Source organism: Dama dama, chromosome 13 (genome assembly GCF_033118175.1).
Source record: "Dama dama isolate Ldn47 chromosome 13, ASM3311817v1, whole genome shotgun sequence".
Lineage (NCBI taxonomy): Eukaryota > Metazoa > Chordata > Mammalia > Artiodactyla > Cervidae > Dama > Dama dama.
Window position 1 is genome coordinate 66,038,594 of NC_083693.1, and position 27,665 is coordinate 66,066,258.

Here is a 27,665-nt window from a genome sequence, read left to right on the forward strand (position 1 = left end):
CGTACCTATGGATACCTTATCTCCGACAAAGGAGGCAAGGATATACAATGGAAAAAAGACAACCTCTTTAACAAGTGGTGCTGGGAAAACTGGTCAACCACTTGTAAAAGAATGAAACTAGAACACTTTCTAACACCATACACAAAAATAAACTCAAAATGGATTAAAGATCTAAATGTAAGACCAGAAACTATAAAACTCCTAGAGGGGAACATAGGCAAAACACTCTCCGACATGAATCACAGCAAGATCCTCTATGACCCACCTCCCAGAATATTGGAAATAAAAGCAAAAATAAACAAATGATTTTTCTTTTCTAGTATATGGAAATATAGTTGACTTGTATATTGACCTTGTATCCTGCCACACTGCTAGACTCATTATTAGTTCTACTAGCTATTTTGTACATTACAGTTTCACCTCTTCCTTTCCAATCTGTAAGCTTTTTGTTTCTTTTTATTGCCTATTGTGCTGACTCAAACCTTTAACACAATGTTGAATTTTAGAAGCAGTAGATTTGAACATTCTTACCTTGTTCATGATTAGTGAGAAAACATACATTCTTACATGGTTAAGTATGATGTTAGTGATAAGTTTTTCGTTGATACCCTTTATCTGGTTAAAGAAGTTCCCTTCTATTTCTAATTTGTTGGTAGTTTTTTTTCTTAATTGGAGTATAGTTGCTTTACAATGTTGTGTTGATTTCTGCTGTACAACAAAGTGGATCACTTGTACATTCATATATATCCACTCTTCCTGTTTAGGTCACCACAGATCACTGAGTTCCCTGTGTTACACAGTAGTTCTAATTAGATATCTGTTTTATATATGGTAGTGTATATATGTCAATCCCAATCTCCCAATTCATCCCACCTGTGATAGTTTTAAATCATGCATGAATGTTGTATTTGTCAGATTTCTACATCTGTTGAGGTGTTCATATGTGTTTTTAAAAAAGCGTTGTCACATTGACCTTTAAAACATTTGCTTTTTATTTTGAGATAATTATAGATTCGGAGACAGTTGTAAGAAATAATAGAGTTAGCCAGGTCTGCTTCATCCATATGGCTGTTCTCTTGTTCTTTGTACATCCCCTGCCCGACCAGTCCCTGCTTCACCTATACCCTGCTCTCCCGACTGTGCTTCCGCCTGCTGCAGCCAGTGATTGTTCTAATCCGTAAGCCAAAATGGCTCCACGCCCTAGTTTTATTCAAGGGAGACATCTGCCCTTGTGATGGTGGTTAACTGAGGGGCTGTGAGGGAAATGCCCCAGCTGCTGCTTTCCCTGGTAACTGAGGAGCCAGTCTGCTGTCAGTTCCCCCTCTTACTGGTAGCCCCTTTCCAGGAAAAAGCAAAGATTGCTACCATGCCCTGCCTGCCATCTGCTGTAAATGGTGGAGTATTGCTCCAGGACCCTTGGTTTCAGCTGTGAAAGATCCCCTATCCAGTAAATGTCTCTGCCCCTGTCTCTGGGCTTTTTCTTCTGTCTTGAGGCTGGGCAACTTCAAGGTTTGTTGGCCTGTGGGGTGCCGCCCAACACTTCTGTGTTAATATTTGAAAAGCTGTAGTATGGTACACAACCAGGATATTGACATCAATACAATCAAGACAGGTAGGCTTTCCACCACCCAGAATCCCGCATGTTACACTTTAGTAGTCACGTCTTTTTCCTTCTGCCCCCGCCGCAACTCTGGAAATCACCTAATCTTTTCTCTATTTGTATAATTTTGCTGTTTCAAGAATGTTGTATAAATAGAATTATGCAGTATGTAACCTTCTGGGGTTGACTAGTGTTTCATTTGCATAATTCTCCGGAGATTCATCAGGTTGTTGCATCTGTCAATATTTTTTGTTCCTTTTTATTTCTGGGTAGCAGGGTAGCATGTGTAGGTATGGATGGACTACAGTGTGTTTAACCACTCACTCATTTAAGGATATATAGGTTGTTGATATTTTTTTGGAGCCACTCAAAACATTCATCCACAAGTTTTTGTATGAACGTAAGTTTTCATTTCTTTGGGATAAATGTTGAAGAGTACAATTGCTGGTTGCATGTTTCATTTTCTAAGAACCTGCCAGTTTTTTCCTAGAGTGGCTGTACCAGTTTGTGTTTCCACCATCAATGAATGAGTGAATTAGTGTAGTGATATTTCATTATGGGTTTACTTTACCTTATAGTTAACAATATTGAACTTTTTCATGTGCTTATTTACAGTCTGTATATCATCTTCATTAAAAAGTCTCTTCATTCTTTTTTCCCATTGTCTAACTGGATTGTGTGCTTTTTTTTTTTTTTTTTACTGTTGAGTTTGAGAGTTCTTTTTATATTCTAGATATTATTCTTTTGTCAGACATGTAGTTTACAAATATTTCTCCTCCTCTATGGCATGTCTTTTAACTCTTAACAAAGTCTTTCACAGTGCAAAAGTTTTTAATTGCAATAAAGTCCAATTTATCAATTTTTCCTTTTATAGATTCTGCTTTCGATGTCAAATTTAAGAGCTCTTTGCCTAATCCTAGATTTAGAGGATTTTCTCCTGGGTTTTTAAAAAGTTCTTATAGCTTTACATTTTATAGATTCATTTTACTGTGGTCAAGGCATTTTGGTTTTATTTTTATTGGAGGTTTGGGGTTTTTTTTGTTTGTTTTCTGGCTTACAGGTGTCTTCTTGCTGCTCTAGCATGATTTGTTGAAAAGGCTGTATTTCCTTCTTTCCTTCACTGAATTGCCTTTGCACCTCTGTCAAAAATCAGCTGTGCATGTTTGTGGAGTGTGTATATATATATGGAGGTTGTTTCTGGGTTTTCTCTTCTGTTTCATTGATTTATGTGTCTATTCCCCTGCCAATACCATGCCATCTTGGTTACTGTAGCAATATAATGTCTTAAAATTGAGTAGACAGATTCTTCCCACATTATTCTTTTTCAAAATTGTTTTAGCTATTCTAGTTTTGTTGCCTTTCCATATACATTTTAGAAAAATATTGTTTACATCCCAAAAATCTTGTTGGGATTTTGATGGTAACTGTATTAACCCTATACAGCAATTTGGGAGAATTGACATCTTTATTTTGCTGAATTTCTCAATCTATGAACATAGATTGTTTTTCTAATTACTTAGGTCTGCTTTGATTTTTTTAACATTGTGTTTTCAGCATACAAGTCCTGTGATTTTGTTAGTGTTTCATTTTTGAGGGATTGTAAATGGTATTTTGTTTGTAATTTCAGTGTTCTTGTGTTGAATTTTGTCAAATATTCCTTCTGCATTGATACTTTTGATATTTTTCTCCTTTAACCTGTTAATATGATGGGTTACACTGATTTTGAATATTGAACTAGCCTTGCATTCTTGCAGTAGATCCCATTTGATCATGGTGTATAATTCTTCTTTTAATGTATTACTATGTTTTATTTCTTAATATTCCATTAAGGATTTTTGCATCTATATTCATGAAGGATATTGTTTTCTCTGTATTGGTATTTTAATCTTCCTAGGTTTTGTTATCAGTATAGTAAGAGCTTCTTAAAGTGCTTTCAGAAAGTGTTCTTTCCCCTTCTGTTTTCTGGAAGAGAATGTGTAGAATGGTATTAACTCTTTGTTAAATGTTTGGTAGAATTCTCTAGTGAAACTATGCGAACCTTGAGATTTTTTCTAGGAGTTTTAAAATATGAATTCAACTTCCTTAATAGTTGTAGAACTATTCAAATAATGTATTTTGTATTGGATAAATTGTGGAAGTTTGAGTTTTTTGACGGATTGGTCTATTTTGTCTAAGTTTTCAGTTTTATGTGTGTAGAATCACTTATAGCATTCTCATATTATCCTTTTTGATATGTACAGGGACTATGGCAATATCTCCTGTTTTAATTGTGACATTGGTAGTTTGTGTCTTCTCTCATTTTTACTTTGACAGTCTTGCTAAAAGTTAATCAGCATTATTGATCCTTTAAAAGAACCAAGTCTTTGTTTCATTTATTTTTTCTATTGTTTTCTGTTTTTATTCCTTTGCTTGCATTGTGACTATTTTGTACTCAAGATGAAAAATTAGATTACTAATTTGAGATTTTCCCCTCTTTTCCTCTTTCCTTTCATAAATGTATACATTTATTATTATAAATATCTCTCTCTGTAGTGCTTCAACTGTGTCCCATAAAATTTTATATCTTGTATTTCATTTTCACTCAATTCAGTGTATTTTTAAAAATTGTCCTCTTGGACACAGTTATGTAGAAGTGTGTTGTTTCATTTCCAAGAATTTGGAGAGCTTTCTGTTACCTTTTTATTGTTGATTTCTAGTTTGATTCCATTGTGGTCAGAGAGAACTCTTTGTATGAGTTCAGTTTTTAGAAGTTCTCTTTTGTGGCCCAAGATGTGGTTTTTCATGGTGTATGTTCTTTGAGCACTTGAAAAGAATGTGTATTCTACTGTTGTTGGCTGGAGAGTGTTCTATAAATGTTAATTAGATCTTGTTGGTTGTTGTTGAGTTCTATGCCCTTGATGATTTTCAAGTTGCATCAGTTGTTAGGAGAGGAGTATGAAAGTCTCCATCTAGCTGTGTATTTGTCTAGACAACTTCTCCTTTTAGTGTAGTTTTTGTTTCAGATTATTTTGCAATTATGTTTGATGTATACACATTTAGAATTGCTATGTCTTCTTGGTAGATTTCCTCTTTTATCATTTTATCATCAATGTCCCTGTCTATCTTTGGTGATTTTCTTTACAAGGGCGTTGAATTTATCTGACCTTAATTTGGCCACCACCGCTTTACTTTGGTCTATATTTCTGTGTTATATCATTTTCTGTCCTTTACTTTCAACTTGCTGATATTGTTATATTTGAAATTAGTTTCTTATGGCTGCATTTAGTTGAGTCAGGTCCTTTAATCCATTCTGCCAAACCCTGTCTTTTAACTGGTATAGTTAAATCATTTACCTTTAATGTAACTATTTAGGGTCTTAAATCTATCATTTAATTTTTTTTCTCTGCTTTTATTTCCATGAAATATTTTGTCTTCCTATCTGTGAGATATTAGTGATCATATATTTTCCTAATTGCAAAGTAAGTAAATAAAATTTACTGAATGTTTGCATAAAATATTTGTGACATCAGTTCATGCAATGAGTTATCCATTCATCCATCCTTTTAAGAGATTTTTGCTAAGCCTCTACTTTGGGCCAGGCATTGTCAGATGAAACATTACTTTTTCAGATATTTCTCTTCTCTTTTAGTTCTTTAGTGGTCTATTTGTTTCTTATCATGCTGTAGTAAATCATCACAAACTGGATGGCTTAAAACAACAGAAATGTATTCTCTCACAGTTCTGGAGGCTAAAAGTAGCAAGTACTTTTGTAGCAACTAGTAGTTGCTAAAAATAGCAACTGAGTCTGAAATCAGTAGCCACTGAGTCAAAAATCAAGGTGTCAGGCAGGGCTGTGGGGAAGAATCTGTGCCTTGTCTGTCCCAGCTTCTGGTGGTTGTCAGCACTCTCTGGCTTGTGGCAACATCACTCCAGTCTCTGCTTTGTGGTCAGATTGCCTCCTATTCTGTCTTCTCTGAATATCTCTTTTAAGGACACTTGTTATTTGGTTTATAGTCTACTGGATAATCCATGACCAGCTCTTTATCTCAAGATCCCTTTTCAAATTAAGATAACATTCACAGTTTCCAGGATTATGGTATAGATATATTTTATGGGGGTGGGGGGCACCATTCAACCTGGGCTTCCTAGGTGGCTCAGTGGTAAATAATCCGCCTACCAGTTCAAGGCTGTATATTGTCACCCTGATTACTTAATTTATATGCAGAAGTACATCATGAGAAACGCTGGGCTGGAAGAAGCACAAGCTGGAATCAAGATTGCCAGGAGACATATCAATAACCTCAGATAGGCAGATGACACCACTCTTATGGCAGAAAGTGAAGAAGAACTAAAGAGCCTCTTGATGAAAGTGAAAGAGGAGAGTGAAAAAGTTGGCTTAAAGCTCAACATTCAGAAAACTAAGATCATGGCATCTGGTCCTATCACTTCATGGTAAATAGATGGGGAAACGGTGGAAATAGTGGCTGACTTTATTTTCTTGGGCTCCAAAATCACTGCAGATGGTGATTGCAGCCATGAAATTAAAAGACGCTTACTCCTTGGAAGGAAAGTTATGACCAACCTAGACAGCACATTAAAAAGCCGAGACATTACTTTTCCAACAAAGGTCTGTCTAGTCAAGGCTATGGTTTTTCCAGTAGTCATGTATGGATGTGAGAGTTGGACTATAAAGAAAACTGAGCACCAAAGAATTGATGCTTTTGAACAGTGGGGTTGGAGAAGACTCTTCAGAGTCCCTTGGGCTGCAAGGAGATCCAACCAGTCCATCCTAAAGGAGATCAGTCTTGTATGTTCATTGGAAGGACTGATGTTGAAGCTGAAACTCCAGTCCTTTCACCACCTGATGTGAAGACCTGACTCTTTTGAAAAGACCCTGATGCTGGGAAAGATTGAGGGCAGGAGGAGAAGGAGACGACAGAGGATGAGATGGTTGGATAGCATCACCGACTCAATGGACATGGGTTTGGGTAAACTCCGGGAGTTGATGGTAGACAGGGAGGCCTGGTGTGCTGCAGTTCATGGGGTCACAAAGAGTCAGACATGACTGAGCGACTGAACTGAACTGACCCAGTTAAGGATACACTGGAGACTAGAGTTCGATCCCTGGGGTTGGGAAGATCCCCTGGAGTAGGAAATGGCAACCCACCCCAGTATTCTTGCTTGCAAAATTCCATGGACTGAGGAGTCTGACAGGCTACAGTCCACGGGGTTGCAAAGCGTCAGACATGACTGAGTGACTGAGCACACACACACATGCATGACATTCAACCAGCTGCAAGCAGTACTTTTATATGCAATTTTATTTTCCCTTTTTTGATCTTCTCCTCACCTTGGTATGGCTCTCCTTTTCCCCTCCCTTCTCTTTCCTTCTTGAATTTTGTCTCTTAAAGTATTCACTTAGAGAGTGATGAGAATAGTGGAAAGATTGTACTGACCTACATTTTGCAGCCTACCATACTGCAACAGTGGCCCAGTGGAAAAGCATCTGCCCACAATGCATGAGACATCAGAGATGCGGGTTCAATCCCTAAATTGGGAAGATCCCCTGGAGGAGGAAATGGCAACCCACTCCAGTATTCTTGCCTGAAAAATCCCATGGACAGAGGAACCTGGTGGGCTACTGTCTATGCGGGTCGCAAAGAGTCAGACATGACTGAGTGACTAAACAGAGATACTGCAATAGGGAAAAGACTTTTTTCCACAGCAGGGCAGCTTCATTTAGTCAGAATATGCTGCTTATTAGCAGAATTTACAAAGCACTGAAGGAAATAAATATAATACTTGAAAACACTCTTTAAAAAATCCATATTAAGGTCTTTTTTTCGGCTGTGCCATGCGGTACATGAGATCTTTGTTCCCCAACCAGGGACTGAGCTCATGAGCTCTGCGGCTGAAGCATGGAGTCTTGACCTTTGGACCACCAGGGAAGTCCCCTTGTTAAGGCCTTACATACGTGTACTAACAAATAATTCCATTTGGAGGGTTAATTAAAATCATTTTTACTTAAATAAATATTATGGTATCATTAATTAACATTCAAATTGGTATCAGTTAAGGATAGGTGGAATTTCTTTCTGAGGTGGCACCACATTTAATGACATCTGTTATAGCTATGTTTCAAGTACTTGCACAACTTATGTTGCTTAGCTTATATTTTAAAAACAAGTAAGTTTTTGCATGAAAATGATTTTCCAGAAGAATTTGAAGTATTTAGGCCACTAGAGTATCACAGATTGTTTTGGTAACGCCTTAGTGACCTAATGAATGCTGTATCAAAAAGGTACCATATAAATACACCCTACTGACTTTTAAGAATATAGAGTATATATATTAAGTTTCTGGCAATTCGGAGTCAGTGGAGTGCAACAGATAGTTTCATTGTATTAGAAGAAAGTTGTATGATTCTGCTATAGCTAATTTTGTTGCTGTCCCTGCTGTTGTTATGATTATTAGTATTTTACCAAAATGAAATTTACCAAATCTGTTTTTATAAAGTATAGCAAACTGGCAGGTCACAGGGAAAAATGAGGTTGAATTTTAAAGTAAGTATTTAATAATGGTCTCAATATTTTTTCAGTAAGACATGTGTAGATAGAGAATCATGTTTTAGCATAAACATAATTAATATCTCCATGTATTTGTTGTAAGATTTACCTAATGAAATTTCAGCTCTGGCTTAATTTTTATATCTAACTGATGCATTTAAAGTTTAAAATTGTCAGAAGTTTGGTGTTCATTATTAAAAGCAGTTGTTTTCAAGTTAATACCTGCTTTTTACAATGTAAATTATAATCACAAATTTATAGTTACAAATCTTAAATTTGTGTTTTCTTTGTAAGTGCTGGTCAGGATATCCAGGGAACAAGCGTGATTGCAAATCTTCCACTTCTGATGCGACAGAACCCTGCTGAGACACTTCGGAGAGTCTTGCCAAAAGTTCGAGTAAGTTGCTGTGAAATAAGATTTGAATTCATCGTGTTTTCCCGGTAGTACGTTGTCATTGCCAGGAGAACATTTCAGAGCTTTGGATGGCTGATCTTTTGTATCTAGCCACTGAGTGGAGGAAGTATTATAAATATTTTGAATTATTTTGAAAATATTTAGGGAACTTAGCTGATGGAAATGGAGAAATCTAGATCTTAAACTACAAAGTTTTCTCTAATCATTTTCTCAGTAGAAACATTATGTTTTCAGTAGCTCAAAAAAAAATCTTAGTCTTATAAAATCATAGCAATCTTATTTGGTATTCTGTTGACATAAATATATTATTAATAATATTTCTAGAACATTGATAATACGATTTAACTGATAGTCTTAATAGTCACCTTTTGGTGACTGCTCAAGAATCATCAACTAGAGATTCGATTATGGCCACTGCAGTTTTAGTTTTATATTTAATTGCTTTTTAAATTCCTTCAGATTAGTTTTCCTGTTACTAATAAAATGTTTGATCTACTAGAACTTTCTTTCCTTTATTTAATATTGATTATTAATATACAATATTAAATATTTGATGCATGCTATTTATTATTTATTTCTACCATATGCAAAGTGTTCTGTAACAGAACTTGAATGAACACAACAGATAATGCCTTTTGGATCCTTAGGGAGCTTACCTACTAATGAGGTCAAGGAGGTTACATAGTACTAGGGATTCTGTTTGTGGATAGTGAGTTTTATAGACTTTGCTTTGGCTTTCTGTTTGGATTAACTTTTTAAAAAAATAATTTTAAATTAATTTATATGTTGTTTAAAATACTGTTATGTGCCCTTGGGTTTTATTTTTAGGCATATACAGCGTTCTTCCAGTGATGAAGATCAGGGATATGACATGTTATTTTTATAAGTTGCCCACATTTCTATGCAGGCAGTATGGATATATTGTGTATATATATATATATATATTTTAACTTAGAGATGTGAATGGAGAAAATGCTTTTTTTAGTAGTGCGTGTGATTCAAAAGCACATGAAGCTTTTTCATGTCTGTTTTTCCCAGATCATTCTGTAATTTCAGTGGAATTAAGTCTACACAGTCTAGGTTTAATTTGTCATTCAACTGAAGTGATATTAACTGACCTAAGTGTGTTAGTGTCACCTGGGAATACCAGTTAAACACTTGTAGAAGGGAACAGGTATAGATCCTCTTGACCAAGGAGTTATTATGCATAAGCAAATTAGATTTATAGCTCAAAATATTGAGCACACTACACTCTGCGTTGAGCAGGCTGAATCTGGGCCAAGAGAGCATGTTGCAAGTTATAAGTTTCATAAAGCAAGAATGAAAGGTGAAGGATAGACAGTGGTGAGCTTTAGAGGTCTCTGAATTATTCTGAAAAAAAATTGTTTGCCGAAGAGTTCACACTAAAGTTAATTAGATACTAACGTCTAAAAAAAATTTAATTTCATAGAAGTGTATAAAGAATATTATATAAAGCATATTTATACAAAGAATCAAATGTTTCTGATGAAACTATATAACTGAGTTATAGAGGATAAGATTTTAGTAAGTTTCTAAAGATACTCAGTTTAATTTATAATACAGAAGATTTACTGAATAAATGCATATAAGGAAAATGTAAACTAATGACTGTATTATACTAAGAAAATCTTTATTGCTGAATGATTTCATTCATTTCTTTAATCAACAAGCAGCCATTTATTTAGGACGCTCATCTATCTTACCTTTTACTATAAAAGGTAGAAAACAGTCCCTGATTAGATTCTGTATCAGGAAGACATAGAAACTATGGAAAACAATGAAAGAATAAGCGTAGGGGATTATTTAATGTGTGATTCTGACTTTACGTAAAAATGCTGATGAATTAAGCAAATGGGAAAGACTTTTTAATGGGGGCAATAATACTGACTTTAATAGAGGGTTTAATGTAAAATGTAGGCAGCTGAACATTTAAGCAACCGCAACTCAAATAATAAAACCTATGTTTATGAGCAAATCATTTAAAATCATAATGTTCAGATATTAAGATTTATTGGTACTCATAACACCTTCTTTAATTTTGTCTTGCTTCTGTGAGTGGTGACTTCCAGGTGATACAAGTATGACAAAAATCACACAGAGCTGCTTTATCCACTTTTGCATGGCCATACTCTCTTAGATAATTTTATAAAAAAGCAATCTTGTGTCTCAAAGTGAGCATTTAATAATAATGGCTTCGTAAATATTTACTGAGTACCTCCCACTGTTCTAAGCTCTGAGAAGACAGAGGTAAACAGAACAAGAACTTACCCTCAAGGAAGTTTTTTAGGGGGCAGGAAACAGACATTAAAATAGTGGGTGAGCAGAAAAGACAGAGTAAAGTTGGGGGGATGTGGGGGAGTTGGGAGTGTGAGGGCACCAACTGAGCATTGGGAGGTCAAAGAAGCATCTCTGAGGAACTGAAAGCTGAAGGGATGGGATAGGAGGAATAGCCATTTGAGGAGGTGAGAACAAGTGGTCCAGGCAGAGAGAGCAGAAGAGGAGTTGGGGGAGTTCAAAGTGGTCTTAAGTGTGGTGGAGTCCACTGGGTAAGGGTAGGTCGTGACTTGAAGAGGTTAGAGAGATGGTCAGTGACAGAGCGTGCAAGAGTCATTCTTTCTTTGAACAGTGGAAGGCCTTGAAGACTTGAAGCTGGGCAGGACTTTGAGAAGGACGTATCCTGTTGACATTTTGCAGTGATCATTTTGCTAACTGTGTGGAGAGTGGATTGGAGTGGGAGGAAGTTGCAGCTCTAGTCCTTGTAGTATGTGAAGCTGGCTTGGCGCAGGAGAGCAAATTAGGACAACAGAGAACGGTGGATATATCTGAGATGTATTTATTGAGATAGAATGAACTTAATGATGGACCTAATGTGGGAAAAAGAGGAATGACTTCCAGATTTCTGGGTTGTTTCTGCTGGTTTTGAGTGTCTTGATTGATAGTTTATTACATCAACAGGGAAAAATAATTTGAATACTTACTAATGGTAATCTTCTTTGATTGATTTACTTTTAGAGAATTTAAAGACATGAATAATAAGTATTTTGTGTAAGAAGTTAATCATTCTCTAGATTCTTTTCACATTTATAACAGTAGTATAAGCAGCTTTTTAGAACTCACGCTGTACCTTATCTTTACCTTGAAGAACATCAGATAAAGTGATGCAGATTTTTCTGGCCTTATGTATTATAAAATTTCACCAAACAAAATATTTTTAATTCTGTTTTTGTTTTGTTGTATAGCATTTGCATTTCATCTTTATAATAATGTATTAACTTAAAAATGGCTTTTAAAACAGGTTGCTATTTTCACTGTTTTAGAGATGAAGGAATTTGAGGTTAAAAATAAAATGGCAGAAAGAGAGGCAGGATTAGAACTGAACTAAGCGTAGTGTTCTGCAATTTGCTTTCTAAATTCTATCCAAAGTGGATGATGAATGATAGTGCAATTAGATCACTCATCTCAAGGTTAATTTAAATAAGAATCCAGAAAGGAAACATTTTGACCTCCAATTTAAATTCTCTGTCTAATTCTAGATATGAGGCACTTCTGAATGTACAGTTGACCTTTAAACAGCATGGGTTTGAACTGCTTGGGCCCATCTTTACTTGAACTTTTTCAGTAAATGTGTACCACAGTCCTTCACGATCAGATTTTGGTTGAATATGTGGTTACCGAATCTGGGAAACAGGGAGGGTCCACTGTAAAGTTTTATTTGGATTTCCCACCAAGTGAAAGGTTGGCACCCCTAAACCATGTTATTCAAGGGTCTACTGTAATTACTTGTATCTATTTTTAATCCTAGGATATCTTTTAAAAAAGAAAACAGGTTTTTTTTCCCTGTGGTCTTTGTTGATTAAGTTTGAATTCTCCCAGTGACATATTAAGTTGAGTTAATATTGGATATTTGGATATTTGACTTGAACTTCTGTTTGTCTGAAAATGAAAGAATTTGTTTTACCAGCATACATTTCTAAAATACTGTGGTCCTTTATAAAATTTAAAACAGTGATATCATTAACCATGTGATATCAGTGCCTTCTTTATAAATCAAGTGCAAAAAAAAGTCTCTGCTTGTTGAGTTATTGGATCCTGTTATTGTTTTTTCACTTATTTTGGGAACCAAAAGATATGGTGTAAAACCGATGTGCAATGTCAGGAAAAGATAAAATAAAGATAGCTAGCATTTGTTGAGGTCTTAAGATGTGTCAAGCACTTTGTCAAACATTTTACAACTCTTTGTTGAATCTTTATCTCCTTGAATGCCCATGGCAGTTCTATACGGGTCATAACTTAGGTCAGTTAACTTTCCCAAAGTCACAAAACTGGCAAGTGGTGTGATGGGGTTTGAATAAGGAGTCTGACACCCAGGTTCTTCCTCTTAACTGCTATACCACTGTCTCATTACCCGATCATGATGTCAACAAATATGTAATATGTCATTTTAGTTCCTAAGCCTTAGTCATCTCTCCTTTGATTACTGTAGTAGCCTCTTCACTGGACCTGTTGCTCCCTTTGCTCTCTGGAGCCCATTCGGCCAGAGGGATCTTTCATTTATTTATTTGTTTAGGAACAAATAAATACATTTATTTATTTAGGAACAAATAAACTTTGACAAAGAAAACTGTGTATATTCAAAGTGTACAATGTGATGATTTAATATATATTATACATTGTGAAATGCTCACCCCTATCAAATGAATTAATACATTCATCATCTCACATAGTAAATTTTTATCTTCAGAGAGATCTTTTAAAGATCTTTCAGAGAGATCAATCATCTTTTCTTCTTTAATGAAAACTACTGAAGTGGCGTGGTAGTCAGAACAGTTCCTATCACATCCCAGAACTATACAAGTCACTTTCTTTAGAAAAAGAGCTTTTATAAATGTGGGTATGGATCTTGACTGAGGGAGATTACCCTGGATTATCAGGGTGGGCCCTAAATGCCAGCACATGCATCCTTAGAAGAGGAACGCAGAGGGAGGTTTGACCCAGACCTGGAGGAGGAGGCAGCATGAAGACAGAGGCAGGGACTGCAGTGATGTGGCCACCAGCCAAAGAAGGCCAACGACTACGTTGGTTGCCTCTACCAGAAGCTGGAAGAGGCAAGTACCTGATCCTGACTAGGAGGGAGTGTGGCCTTGCCAACAATTTGATTTTGGCTGAGTGATACTGATTAGGACTGATGGCCTCCAGAACGGTGAGGGAATACATTTCTGTTGTTCTAAACCTTTCAGTTTGTGCTAATTTATCATACCAACCACAGGAAAGTGGCTCCGTGGTAAAGAATCCACCTACCGATTGTAGGAGATGCAGAAGGCATGGATTTGATCCCTGGGTCAGGACAGTTCCTTGGAGTACGAGATGGCAGCCCAGTATTCTTGCCTGAACAATCCCATGGACAGAGGAACCTGGCAGCCTATAGTCCATGGGGTTGCAAGGAGTTGAACACAACTGAGCAATTGAGCATGCACACAGAGGAAAGTAATACAAGTAACTTCTCATTTCAGGTAGAAGAAGACTCCTTACCATGCTCTAAAATGACCCTGACTAGCTTTCTACCTCACCTACCATTCTTTTCTGTTTCTTCCATCAGGACAGAAGTCTTGTCAATCTGATTTATTACTCTGTCCCCTGAATCTAGAACAGTACTTGGCAAAAATAGGAACTCAAAAATAATTTTAAAATGAGCATTGATTGAGCTTAATATTCTAAGACAGTAAGCGTCTACCTGAAAGATCAATGACACATTGGCCTGAACCACTAATGGCATTCTTGGATGAGAAGTAAAAACAGTCTATCAGTGGAGTGATACGGTGCTGACTTAGTTTCTAGGGAGACCTTTTTTGCAGGGAGGAGTGGGAGAAAGATACATATTAGGGAAGAGATAAAGGAGACTTAATCATATGAAACTTGATTATTTAAGATCAGTATATGTGGTCCCCGCATCTTTTGATTCTGAAAAGATTTATCAGTTCTCCTTTTCTTATAAGTTTCTCCCAATGTGATTATTTGAGTATATCTACTGAATAAAAGTAGATTTAAAAGATTTTATTAAAAAATGTTTATAGACAGCCTTTACTATGTAAATAAATATATTTGTTACTGAAAGCTTTACCTACTCTTTAAGTTCTGTTTCAAGTGGTACAGAAAATGTGGATAACCAAGATAATAAAGTGAAGAACCCACCCTGTGGGCCAAGCTTTGTGCTCAGTGGTTTAGACACATCCTCTTAAACTTCTTAATTTCATGCCATATATTTATTCTCATTTGACAGTTGAGAAAATATAGGCTGAAAAAATTCCGTTCGACTATAGTATTTTGTTTAAGCATGCAATGATATAATTTATTCTTACAATGCACCAAGAAAAAAAAGAAATAGTCTTAACTAAAGGAGTTAAAGAGCACAAAGAGATGATACAAATTGCCTTTTCCTTTGGTTTGTACTTCAAAAATAAAAGTACCTGTCTTCCTCACTGCAGGTGATGTTTTCTGAGATAAGTTAAAAGTTAAGTTCTTGAAAAAAGAAGGGTTTTGTAAAGGCAACACAGTTCTACATAATAAGCAGAACATGATGTTCCAGACTCCCTGCAGGTCATAAAAAGCCCACAATAGAGTAGGTCTCTACTGACAGGCTAAGCATTTAAGGACACTCTGATGTGAAGTAAGGTGAAGAAGAAAGTGAAGTTATTCCTGTAATGTCAGATTGATGGAGAAAAATTATCAGGGTCAGAATTGATCTTATGAGGAGTTTTTACAGGAAAGGAAGCATAAAATTGTGTAACTTATTCTTCCAGTTCACTAAGAAAAAAAAAGAAGTAGCATTAACCAAAGGATTTAGAGAACATGGACAGATGGTATAAAATGACTCTTCTCTGGTTTAGCTCAAAAATAAAAGTACACTGACCACAAAGCATTCTGAAAATAATATCTGTGTTGTTTCTTTTTATGTATATCCATAAAGACAAAATAGAGTAACATCATTAATTCTCTGATGATAGTAGTAAATTCAATGAAAACATTGACTGTAAATATAGTTGTTTTATGGGCATATATAAAAATTACACAAGCTAGTATTCTTAATAGATCTAAAAATACTGCCTTTCAGTATGATAAATTCTAGTGGAGACCAGTGTTCTTACTTGAATTTCTTAGTCATTCAATCATTTGTTATTTTTATCCTGCCTACAGTAAAAATGAGCTGGAACTTTAGAATCTCTTAATTAGAAAATCTTTTATTTTTGTGATAATGGGACCACCATTATTACTTGAATATGGTTTCTGACTTTAGGCATTTAGATGATACACAGGGTAATTTATGGATATGTTTATCTACAATCCTTGCAAAATTATAAAACTAAGAAGATACTCACATATTGCACCGTAATAAAGGTCTATGTTTGATTTAAAACTGTATGGATTTACTAGCCTTTTGGCAGTGTGTTGAGGCAGATATCCTAGAAAATGTTCCCATATCAGAACATCTTGACTCTCTAGATGAGGTCTCACAAGCATTTTTTTTTAAACGTACGGTTAAACTTGTAAGAGAGTATGGAATATTCAGTCCTCAGAAACAAAACAGTCCCATCCACTTCTACTTAGGTATGTGCAGAGAAGCATCATTCCTATTCTAACAATGATGGCTTGTGTTCACAAAATTCACATGATCGTAACTTTTCTTGAGCCCATCGAAAGTGGTCACAAAGAAATGAACTCTATTCAGAAGAGCTCTCTGAAGAGCAATGGGACATAAGGATGCTGACTTTTGACAAGAGTTTCAGAGGAAGAAGTGGCCACCAGATAAAATCGTTAGGAAAAATCAGCTAAACTGTTAGAAAGTTTTTAAAGATTGCTATCCATTTGGAATAGCTCAGAGCTCCAGACACAAGGGAACTTGGTACTCACTTGTGGGCTTTTTGCCACATGCTCCCTTAGGCAGGGTAGGAGGCTGGAGAGAACCTCCTTTGGTGATGCAGGTGTGATTGTTTGTTGATTCTTACTGGGGAACAGGGAACCACCCACTTCTCCACAGTGATGTGCATGGACATACAGGGAATTTCAGCAGAAAGAATCGAATGAGAATGTGTACTTACAGGATGACCAGATACATTGCTAGCCCTGCTCTGTGCTATGTCTTTAGCTCCTTGGCTGTAACTAGATGGATATTTTTCAATATTGGAATGTGTATCATCAATAGAAGTCCTTCAAAGGTAGGGAACCATGTCTTTGACTGTTCTCCAGTTTCTCAGAATACTTAGTATGATGTTGGTATTTAATAAATAGGAGTCCCCTGGTAGCTTAGTGGTGAAGAATCCTCCTGCTTAGCAGGAAATGCAGGTTCGATCCCTGGGTGGGGAAGATCCCCTGGAAAAGGAAATGGCAACCTGCTCCAGTATTCTTGCCTGGAGAATCCCATAGACAGAGGAGCCTGGTGCACTGCCATCATGGGGTCGCAAAGAATCGGACACCACTGAGCAACTAAATAGCAACAGCAGCTTAATAAATAGCTATGACTGAAATTAAAATTATGTTATCAAAATTAGACTTTCATTGGCTTAGAGAGAGATTAGAATAGAAGGGGAAAGTGACTGACTAGAGAGAAAAGAAGGCATTACTTGCTTATAGAAATGTGTCACACTTTCCAGTGCCATCTCCCCCTGTAAACAGTTTGTAATTTCTTTTTTCAAAAAAATGTTTAATAAACTGGAACATTTGATATGGTTATTTATAGCTCTTGTGTCCGTTAGTTATTTCTTTGAAATGGGCACATCCTTTTTTTGCAGTGTTTTAAATTTTTATTTACAGTTCAAGTGTAAATCATGAAATTACTGATGAATCTGATTTATTATGTGTGAAAAATGACAGAGTCATTCCAGCTCAAAGTTCAGTTTCAGAACCATGGTCTTCAAATGCACTGATCTTTTTGGGTGTCCTGGTGATTATGCATGGCTGGATACTTCATTCCATGTTTGCAGTCATCAAGTGATAGTTTCCATTGGTACTGGTGTTTCCTTTTTAGGAAAGATATCTTCCAATATTTTTATGTGTACCTCCTCATGAACCTTGCTGATCACTGAAACAGATTAAAAGAAGGGTAAAACACACCCTTTTTATTCCTGTCTGCCTCCTCCTCTTTATTTTCCCCTCTCAGAATTTTTTTTTTGATGCTCTCAGCTAGTTCTCCCCATCCTTCATGTACGTGTGGAACATGGCAGTCAGTGATCAGGGAATGAATGAGATACTGTAGTTAAATTGCTAAAGATATTTCAGGATTGGTGTTCCAATTATTCATATTTAAATCAGTTGTAAAGTCTTTTATAAATAGTAGAATTATATAGTAAAAAGAGTTGTTCACTATTACTGTTAAATACTAAAAATTCCCACACTGTGACTCTCAGAACTCCAGACATTTTATATGTTGTAGGTTTATATTTTAATATAAAATATAAATATAGGTTAGTATTTTAATATCTGCCCCAGGTTAGTATTTTCATTTTTAACTCATATTATTTAATTTCTAAATAGTCAGTGATGTTATCTCTAAAAATATACAAAGATACTTCGTAATTTTAGGATTCCTTTACCTTTAACAGCAGTCTTTATAGTAGTTATGTTTATCAGTTTTATTTTAAAAGTTTAGTTTCCAAATATGTGGACCCAAAATATTTGCTCTTTCGGAATAAGCCAATTATTTATTTATGCTTCTCTGTGTTGTGTATTGTAAAGAGAAAGGTCTTCTGGATGCATATGATGTGGGTTTATTGGAAGCAGCAGTTTCCTTCTCTGCAAGGACTGTATTACGTTGTCTACAAAATGCTTTCTTGCAGCATTCATGCTAACTAAAGACTGAATTTAAACACAGAAGTGTCTAGTACATTTTCCTTCCTTGAGTGGGACTCGTTTTTTTTAAATTTGGAAGTGTACCATTCACTCATTTATAAAATGTCTTATTTCATTTTTGAGGAATTTGAGTTGGAATGCCAGCCACACGATAGTATGTAAGAGGAACGGTAACTGGCATTAAGGCATGCACTTAAGCAATAGAGGAATTTACTTTTCAGTGTCTTCCAAGGTCCATGAGGATGCACACTTATTTACCCAGAGAGTATGGATCTCACTATGTTTGTCCAGAGGGTGTGACTCTGTGGAGGAGAAACAGGAACTGGTAAGTATCATGTTCTTATTGTATTATGTTTCAGAAAAATATGTTTAGAAATCAGTTGAATTTTAGCAGTGATGAAGTCTCTTAGTCTGTGCTGGTTTCTTAACAGTGGACAGTCCCAGATGTTGAAGTCAGCACAACAAGAGAAAAACCCAAATCCTGATAAGACTTGAGGATTTTTCGAAAATTAAATGCAAAATAGTTGGGGCATATGTTGCTGCGGGAGTCAAGACTAAGTAATACAGTAAGAAGATGTGAAGCTGGAGAACTCCTCCTGTTCCTCCTTTGCATAAAGTTTGCACACGTCCAAAAACGCAGGACCTTAATGACTTTAAGAGGGGCAGAATCACATCTCTTGGAACGTAAAACAGCAGACTCATGTGAACTGGAATGCACACTGTGGCCCTCACAATTTATTTAAATATTTCTTTGCAAAATGCTTTCTGTTTCTAAATAAAAACTGTGCCTTCTGAAACCTGTAAGTGATGTATCCTGGCCACATCAGATCTTCTATAAGTGTTTTCCAAATCCAGAATTCTTAGTTTGGAGCAAATGGTTTTTTTTGGAAACAGTATGGGAGGGGGATGTAGGAGGGTTATTTCGGAGACCAGTTGCTACTCTGCTTTACGCCTTATCATTGCTTCTCTTTTTCTTTTCAGCCTGGACCTCTTAAGATACATAATTGAAAAAAATTTGTTAAATGACGTGTGTGTGTGTGTGTGTGTGTGTATGTGGTACAAAAGTTTAAAACAAAATGCAACAGAAATCAGCCACCCTAATATGTGATCAGATTTCTGGGAATGAACCCCACCATGTAAGCATCTGCCAAGTCTCTGACACTACCACCTACAGACTCAGGGTTGATGTAAGCCATTCCTTAGTAAATGGTGATGAGGAGTACAGAGTCTGCGAGGAAGAATTCAATCCTTGGCTTTGGCATTACGCCAACAAAGCTTAAGTCTTAGAGTTGCCGATGACAAGCATGCTGGCCTTGAGCCAGATGCTTAACAGCTCTGCGTCTTTCCCTGCTGCTGCAGAATGACATATGTTATCTCTTAGTCTGATGACTGGCAGTGGTCCCGCCATGCTGAATGAAGGACTCTGGGTATATGGTCTAAATCACAGTTACAGAGACATTGGGGTAGGAGAAATGGCAGGAACATCTCCATACTGACATGATAGGGAATTGAGAATGCATTTCCATATGATCCATTTTTGCTTTGCCTTATATCTAATTCTCCCAATCCCTAATCTTTAGGACTCACTTCAAAATCTCTTGAAGCCATCTTTTAGGAGATGTGGACAAAGTGTGTGAAGGGAGAGAGCCACAAGAGCAGGAAGTTTAGGTGAAAGGGTAAGAGATATTCAGTCATCCAGCAATTACTCACTGAATGCCTGCTGTGTGCTGTAGGAGTTGGGGATACAGTAGTGAATCAGACAAAATCAGACCAAAAATTCTGCAGTCATGATGCTTGTATTCTAGATGTGGGAGATAGACTGTAAACAAATGACTGTGTTGTATGTTGGATAATGGTGATGATCAACCCAGTTGGGTCATGGTGAGGGCTGGGGCAGAGGGGTGGCTTTCAGTTTAAAATAGGATCATCAAATAAATAAATAAATAAAAATAAAAAATAAATTAGGATCATCAGGGAATGGCTCACTGAAAAGGTGATGAGAGTAGAGGCTTGAGGGAGTTCAGAGAGCCAACCGTGTGGAAATCTGGGAAAAGAGGAAATTGGGAGCAGATCTCTGTAAGTCATTGAAAAGGTTTTGACTTTTCCTCTGAGTGGATGGAAAACCACTGGAGAGTTTTGAATGGAAAAGTGACATGATTTGACTTTAGAAGACTCTCTCTGGCTGCTGTATAGAATGGATAATAGAGAGGCAGTGATAGAATCAGACACTGATTAGCAGGTTACTGGAGTTATTCAGGCTGGAGATGATGGTGGCTTGGACCAGCATGGTAGTGATAAAGGTGATTGATGGTCAGATTTGGGGCAGGATTGACTGCTCATTTGATTATGGGAAGTAAGCAACTGAGAGGAGTTAAGGATGACTCCAGAGTTTTAGGGGTGAAAGTTGGAAGGACAGAGTTACCATGTATTGTTTACTGAGTTGGAGAAGATAGGGGGAGGAACAGGTTTTGGGGAGAGATGGGTTCAGGTGATGAGACTCCTACCAGATATCCAAGGATGGTGTAGAGGAGACAGTTGGATATACAGAGGTCATTATGTAAATGCTCAGTTTGTACAAGGTGGCAAGTCACAAAACTTCTGTGTAAATGATGTAAATCAAATCTCTAAGAAAATGAAGCCATATCTATGTTTTATATATTAGGAAATATACAGAAAGACTACTTTTCCTAAGATCACAGATATGAAACTTTGTTTTATGGATGCGAGTTCCACATTGTTCTACCAAGTTTGTTAGTTATAAAAATAGGCATACAGGGGAAGTTCCAGTAGTTACTGTAATTGATTAGACAAAGTAATGCTTTTAGCTATATATATGTTATGCACACCTACATAGTCTTCTAGAGAAATACAGGTGAGACCTTGGTGAGGTTTATATGAAAGATAGGTTTTCTTTTGTTTTACTCTTCGATGTGTTAAACTATTCTAATGTAGACTTTGACTTTAAAAGGTGAGTGGAGATGGTTATGAATATAACTTGAATTTTTTTAAAACTATGAATTTTTAAAAACATTCTTATATTAAGCAAAATTCCTTTTTTAAAAGTTTACTTCATAGTAATTTATGTTCTTGTCACTTGTTTAAAGGGGAAAATACATTTTCACAATCATAAATGTATTCCTTTTTTATAGTAAAATGCATAATATTTATTTTTTGAAGCAGAAATATAAGTAATAAAAACACATACAATTGTCTTAAGTTTTGGCATGATTGTTTTCGGTGGGGTGGCAAACTGTACAATACAAATAGGAAAACAGAAACTGAGATCTGTTAAAAATGCCAATTCTATTATCTAAAGGTATATGTACTTTTTATGATTTTTATGCAGTAAAGCAATGGAGTGTTATAAATTATCTAAGACATTTAAAACTTTATGTGGTCTAATGAGTTAAACAATCAGGAGCAGATTAATGTAGTTTTCTTAAATAAAGTATTAAGAAGAAGTATCTATCCTTAAAGGTCACATATAGTTATTTTGTAGACTATGACTGTTTGGTTTCTATGACCTTGGATTTTTAAAAAATTATAACTTCTGATATCTCATCTATGTAATAGCAAACTCTTTCTGATTATACAGGATGCCCTGCATGTTGCAGGGGTGGAGATGCAGTTAACGGCTGCAGTATCGTTTTTGACCATCCTGCAGGACGAGTCGGTGTCGGTTCATACGTATGCCCACTCCTTCCTCCAAGTCATCCTGCTGAACCTGGACCACAGGGACGCAGGTCAGGGGCCTGGCATGCTTCATCCTACATGTACTCACTGTTTCTCGTGTGTGGCTGTGATGTTTGAGTCATGGTCATCTGATGCCCGTAATTGAGTGAGGCTGTTCTCCCTGAGAGTTAGTTGGTCAGTGGTGTGACTAAAATTCATGATGTCTCTTTTTGGACAAACCCACACAATTAAGTGACGTTTAGAGCCTGAAGACCCATCTGTTCATCTTATAATTTATACTTTCTTCTTAGATTTGCTTCTTACACAACACATAGTATTATAGTATAAGAAAAAAGTACACTTTGGGTTACCCCTTGATATTATTTTTAAAAATATCAATGTTTTCCAGATATTGGCTAAGACAAGAAAAACAGAGAAACTTCTTACAGAAGCAATAAAGATAATTATTGCTATTTTACAATTAAAGTCAGTTGTAAATATTAATGGCTAAGTTGGAACTGAATTTGTGAGATAGTTAACTTATGTTTTGTCTTTGTCATTCAGGTGTCAGCAATGCATGGCTGGAAACTCTTCTTTCTGTGATAGAAGTATTGCCCAAAGATACCCTAAGGCATGAGGTAAAACATTTTTAATGTAAATTTTAATATTTAAGTTACTCTAAGTTTTTTGTTTTTTGATAAAAATGGTATTTCAAAAAGAATAGAGTTATTTCCTACTCTGAAAGCAGCACATATTCATTATAGAAAACTTTAGTAGAGAATATAGAAGGAAGAAAAATGATTCTGTACTTTGCTACTTTTAGCATTCTGATATATTTTCATTTCAGAATTTTTTCCCTGTATATGGTGCTATTTGGCATGTTAGTGATCATATTGAATTTATACATGTTTTTCATTTAGCATTATTTTCTTTATTATTTCCTTATATCACTCATTTGGTAGTAGCTACAAATATTTTACTTATTTATGAAATGCTTAAGCCTGTTTTCAGTGTTTTATTATCAAAGTAAGGCAATAGTGAACGTCTCCCTAGAGCTTTTCCTGTTTTTCGGACAATTTCCTTAACTGTAACTTCCATAACATGGAATTATTGGGTTAAAAGGCATTAATATTCTTAAAACTTTTGACTAGTAATCTGAGAAAATGCATGTTTGTCTGGCCTTTGATCAGCAATAGCATTTCAGTTAAGTTTATTTATTTATTTGGCTGTGCTGGGCTTTGGTTGTGGCACGTGGGATCTAATTCCCCGACTCTGGCCCCGTGCGTTAGGAGCACAGAGTCTTAACCTCTGGGCCACCAGGGAAGTCCCTGAAGTTAGTGTTTCGTTTACCTTAGGACAAATATAAAAATTAACCTGCATGGAACAAAAACAAATTTCACAGTATCTGACAATTAACTTGCTTTTTTCTTTTGAAAAATGAATGTTTTGCACCTGTATGTACATACAGATCATTAGAGAATTCACCATAAGCTTTAATTCAATTTTTTGTTTGCCTGATTATTTTTGATTGCATGATTTATCATCATTCTTAATAATCAGAAAGTGTAGTGATCCAGGTGATGAACAACTATGGACCTCAAAATGTAACTGAGGTTCTGTAAAAAATATTTAGGATATTAAAATGTTCTTTGAAGTAAACAGCTGACATTAATGTCAAAAATATATAAAGTTTTGTAAATTTGTTCTCTAAATCTTTTCTCTTTAGATTTTGAATCCACTCGTTTCCAAGGCACAACTTTCCCAAACAGTGCAGTCTCGTTTAGTTAGTTGTAAAATTTTAGGAAAATTGACCAACAAATTTGATGCCCTTGCGTGAGTATTTGTACATAATTTTTTGTCTACTTTATTAAATTGATTTAAAATGTTTAATGACTATATGTTTAATAATTATATTTATACTACTCCATACTGTGTACAGTTTAACTGATTCAAATTTATAGAATATAGAAATCTCTGAAGTCTACTATTCAGATGTATTTCTTCTTGATTTGGCTTTTCAAAATCAGCAAGGGTAACTTTTTTCTTATTTCCCGTATTAGTCATTTCCATCATGTACGTAGTGTAGTTTTGAGGATAGCATGATATTATTTTATAGTCTTTAAAAATTGATAAACATGACGTAAAGATACATTTCTGCTCTTTTCCATTATTGCTATGAATTCATTATGTTGAATAATTTATCTTTCTTTGAGGTTTTATGGAGATTGTTTATAATTTATTCGCTACTCTCTGCATAGATGATAAATACCAAGTGGAAAGAATGGAATGTTATGTAATTATGATGCAAGAGTGAGATATAAAATTGAAGAATATTTTGGTTGATGGTTGCTAGAATCAGATAGTCCACTTGCCCATAGCCTTTTATCTAGCTAAGATGTTTTAGCTGCCAATTCCAAATTAACCCTTATTTTTAAAAGATTCTGTAATTATTAAAAGTAGCTGTTAACATGCAAATGTAATTACATATATAAATATACATTATAAACTGTTGTTGTTCAGTCGCTCACTCATGTCCGACTCTGCGAGCCCATACACTGTAGCCCACCAGGCTTCCCTGTCCTTCAGTTTCTCCTGGAGTTTGCTTAAACTCATGTCCATTGAGTCAATGATGCCATCCAACCATCTCGTCCTCTGTTGCCCTCTTTTCCTCTTGTTCTCAATCTTTCCTAGCATCAGGGTCTTTCGCTCTTGGCATCAGGTGGCCAAAGTACTGAAGCTTTAGCTTAGTATCGGTCCTTCCAGTGAATATTCAGAGTTGATTTCCTTTAGGATTGACTGGTTTGTAAACTATAAAGCTCTATATTAAAGTATGTTGTTTTTAAGCTAAGATTTTCAGGATAATTTTTTGAAAATATTAATTACTCTAAAATACTTATTTGCATGTTTCTTTCTTCCCTCTCTTAGCATTAAAAGAGAAATACTTCCCTTGGTAAAATCACTCTGTCAAGATGTAGAATATGAAGTTCGATCTTGTATGTGTCGGCAATTAGAAAATATAGCTCAGGGCATTGGGTAAGTATACTTTCAATTTCTTGTTACATTTTTGTTCCTGGATTGTCAGCCATGCATAGTCTGTTCTATATTCCATGAAAACAGGCACTTATTTGAAGAACTAAACTTTTTATGATCTTTAAAAATGATAAGTACCTTCTGATGTGTTTGTATTAAGAGAGATAAAAGTGAAGCTTGCTTATTTCATTTACCTTTTTGTTCCTATATTTTACCCCCTTTGGATATCATGACAGGGTTAGATTGTAATTACCAGCATCTAGACTGGTAAATATGGACTCCTACAAAGGTAATAGGATCAGGCTGTCCTTAGACTTCTATTCCGTATACTTCTGGCTGTGAGACAAGAGAATGATAGTCTCATAAATCGACTAGTTTGGGCAGTATACACCTTGCATCTACTTCCTGAAAAAATTCCTCACCTATAATCCAGTATGCTGAGAAGAACTAATGAAGAGGGAAAATGTTTTCATCATACATGTAGGTCCACAATGATGCCTTATTTCCATTGAACTTTTATGAAACAGCAAATGAGCAAAGAAAATGAATATTATGCTTCATAAAGAAGAAATACAAGTGGTTAATACACATATATTCAGCCTCATTGTTCAACCATGTTAGTTATCACAGAAATATATTCACTTAGTGAGTATATATTGAGCAGCTACTATAAGCTGTATAAGTAATGATGCTATTACCATGGATATTTCTTATATTTAAACTGTCATTCTTTTCTAGTCAGATTGCAAGCTTCCAGAGAGCAGGAGCCATATCCTCATGATTTTTCCTATTTTATGCAGCATGCAGCTCAGCAACTGATCCTTAATCACATTCTTACCAAAAATTTATTGATTTGATTTGTTTTCTTCTGTTGCTTATTGTGCAGGACAGAACTTACCAAAAGTGTGGTGCTCCCTGAATTAATAGAACTTTCTAGGGATGAAGGCAGCAGTGTGCGGCTGGCAGCCTTTGAAACTTTGGTTAATCTGCTCGACATATTTGATACAGGTGAGTCTCCATAGCTTTGTTTCTGATAGCATTTTGTCTTCCTGTTCTGTGTCACTAGTAGAGGAGGAAGCTGGCTGCAGTGTAGTCAGTCTTCCTGATGAGAGTGAGGTGTCCCTTTCCCTCTCTCTCGCTGTAGTCCTTCCTCTCTGAGGGCTTTCTCCGCTGCCGCTTTCCCCCTCCTGGCACGTGGTGGTGGTGTATATTCCCTACCCCTCTCTCTCCTCTCATCAGCAAGTAACTGACTAGTGTGGAGAGCTAATGAGAGTTTGGGTTGGTGGATTAGCTTTTAACTTGCTCAACTGACCCTAAGACAGATCTTGACTGAAGCAATATCAATATTAGTTTCCTCTATTTTATATTTTAATACTAGAAATCTCCTGGTTGCAAGAAGAGAAGCCTGAGCGGGCTATTTGGGTGGGAATCGGTAAGGAGGTGTTTCTTTGTGTTACGCAGATCAAATCAGTGAGATGATTAGTTGCTCTTGTGAGTGTGACTAGATTCTTAATGAATGTTGGACATTAGTTTTATCCATGCAAATTGGCTATTTTGGTAGGGTGTAATTTGAAAGAATAGATGTCAAGTACTCAGGTGCAAAACACTTGTGTAATTGTAGGATTAACAATGTTTTAACTGAGCTAGGAGAATCTCTTAAAAATTATTGCAATGTGGACAAACTATGTTGTGTGGATGTTACAGAATAATAATTTAGGCCATGTGGTGCACCAGAGGACTAAAAACAGCAGTACCTGAGAAGTGAATGAGTGACTGTCCGTGTCCTAATAATGGGGGGCCCCTAGGCATCCAAGCTAGAGCCAGAGATCATCTCTGATCTGAGACCTTTCCTGCCACACACTCGGCTGTCACAGATCTGTCTTAACATGTGTTCTGGCTGTATTTCCTGCCATTCTTTCCTGCTTCCCTTGGCTCTGGTGCTCCAACCCCACTTGCTGTTTTCTTGGCATACCAGATTCTTTCCACCTCTAGGCTTTCCATGTTCTCTTTTGTCACTCTTCCCTCTATTTTTTTCCTAGCCAGTTGCTTCTCCTTTAGTGCCCAGTTCAGATCCAGACAACTTCTAAATCCCTTTATACCAGGGGTTGGCAAACTATGGCCTGTGGGTCAAATCCCATTGCTACCTGTTTTGTAAATAGAGCTTACTGGAATGCAGCCACGCTCATTTGTTTACATACTGTCTCTAGCTATTTTGTGCCAAAGTGACTGAGTTGAGTACTTGTGACAGATAAACTACAAAACCTAGAATATTTGCAAAAATAGTTGCAGACTTCTGCCTTATACTAACTATTTAAACAATGATCACATTGTCTTATGATATTTTGGGGGCTTGATTTCTTTGCTGGTCTGAAGTTCAGAAGCCATTTATCATTCACTTTTCTATTTCTGTTAATGTTTGTTCTCTAAGAAATTCAGTATGTGTTGGATGAGTGTTATTTAGTAAAAACAATAGATATGGTGCTGAAATGTGATGATAATAATAGCAATAGCAATAATACTGATAATCCTGTTACAAAATTTT

General features: G+C 36.1%; 1 protein-coding gene across 3 annotated transcripts in view; it reads left to right on the forward strand.

Moving 5' to 3' along the window:
- PPP4R4 (protein phosphatase 4 regulatory subunit 4) overlaps positions 1-27,665 on the forward strand; it is a 100,581-nt gene that overhangs the window by 31,335 nt on the left and 41,581 nt on the right. Inside the window, exons 3-9 of one of the 3 annotated variants that reach the window (XM_061159692.1) lie at positions 8,440-8,542; positions 18,654-18,746; positions 22,017-22,164; positions 22,658-22,731; positions 23,820-23,926; positions 25,019-25,126; positions 26,010-26,131. In XM_061159692.1, the coding sequence (XP_061015675.1) occupies positions 8,440-8,542; positions 18,654-18,746; positions 22,017-22,164; positions 22,658-22,731; positions 23,820-23,926; positions 25,019-25,126; positions 26,010-26,131 (755 nt within the window). Of the gene's footprint in view, positions 1-8,439; positions 8,543-18,642; positions 18,747-18,852; positions 19,079-22,016; positions 22,165-22,657; positions 22,732-23,819; positions 23,927-25,018; positions 25,127-26,009; positions 26,132-27,665 lie in introns of those variants that run through there. The other 2 variants (XM_061159693.1, XM_061159694.1) reach the window with 2 other exon arrangements.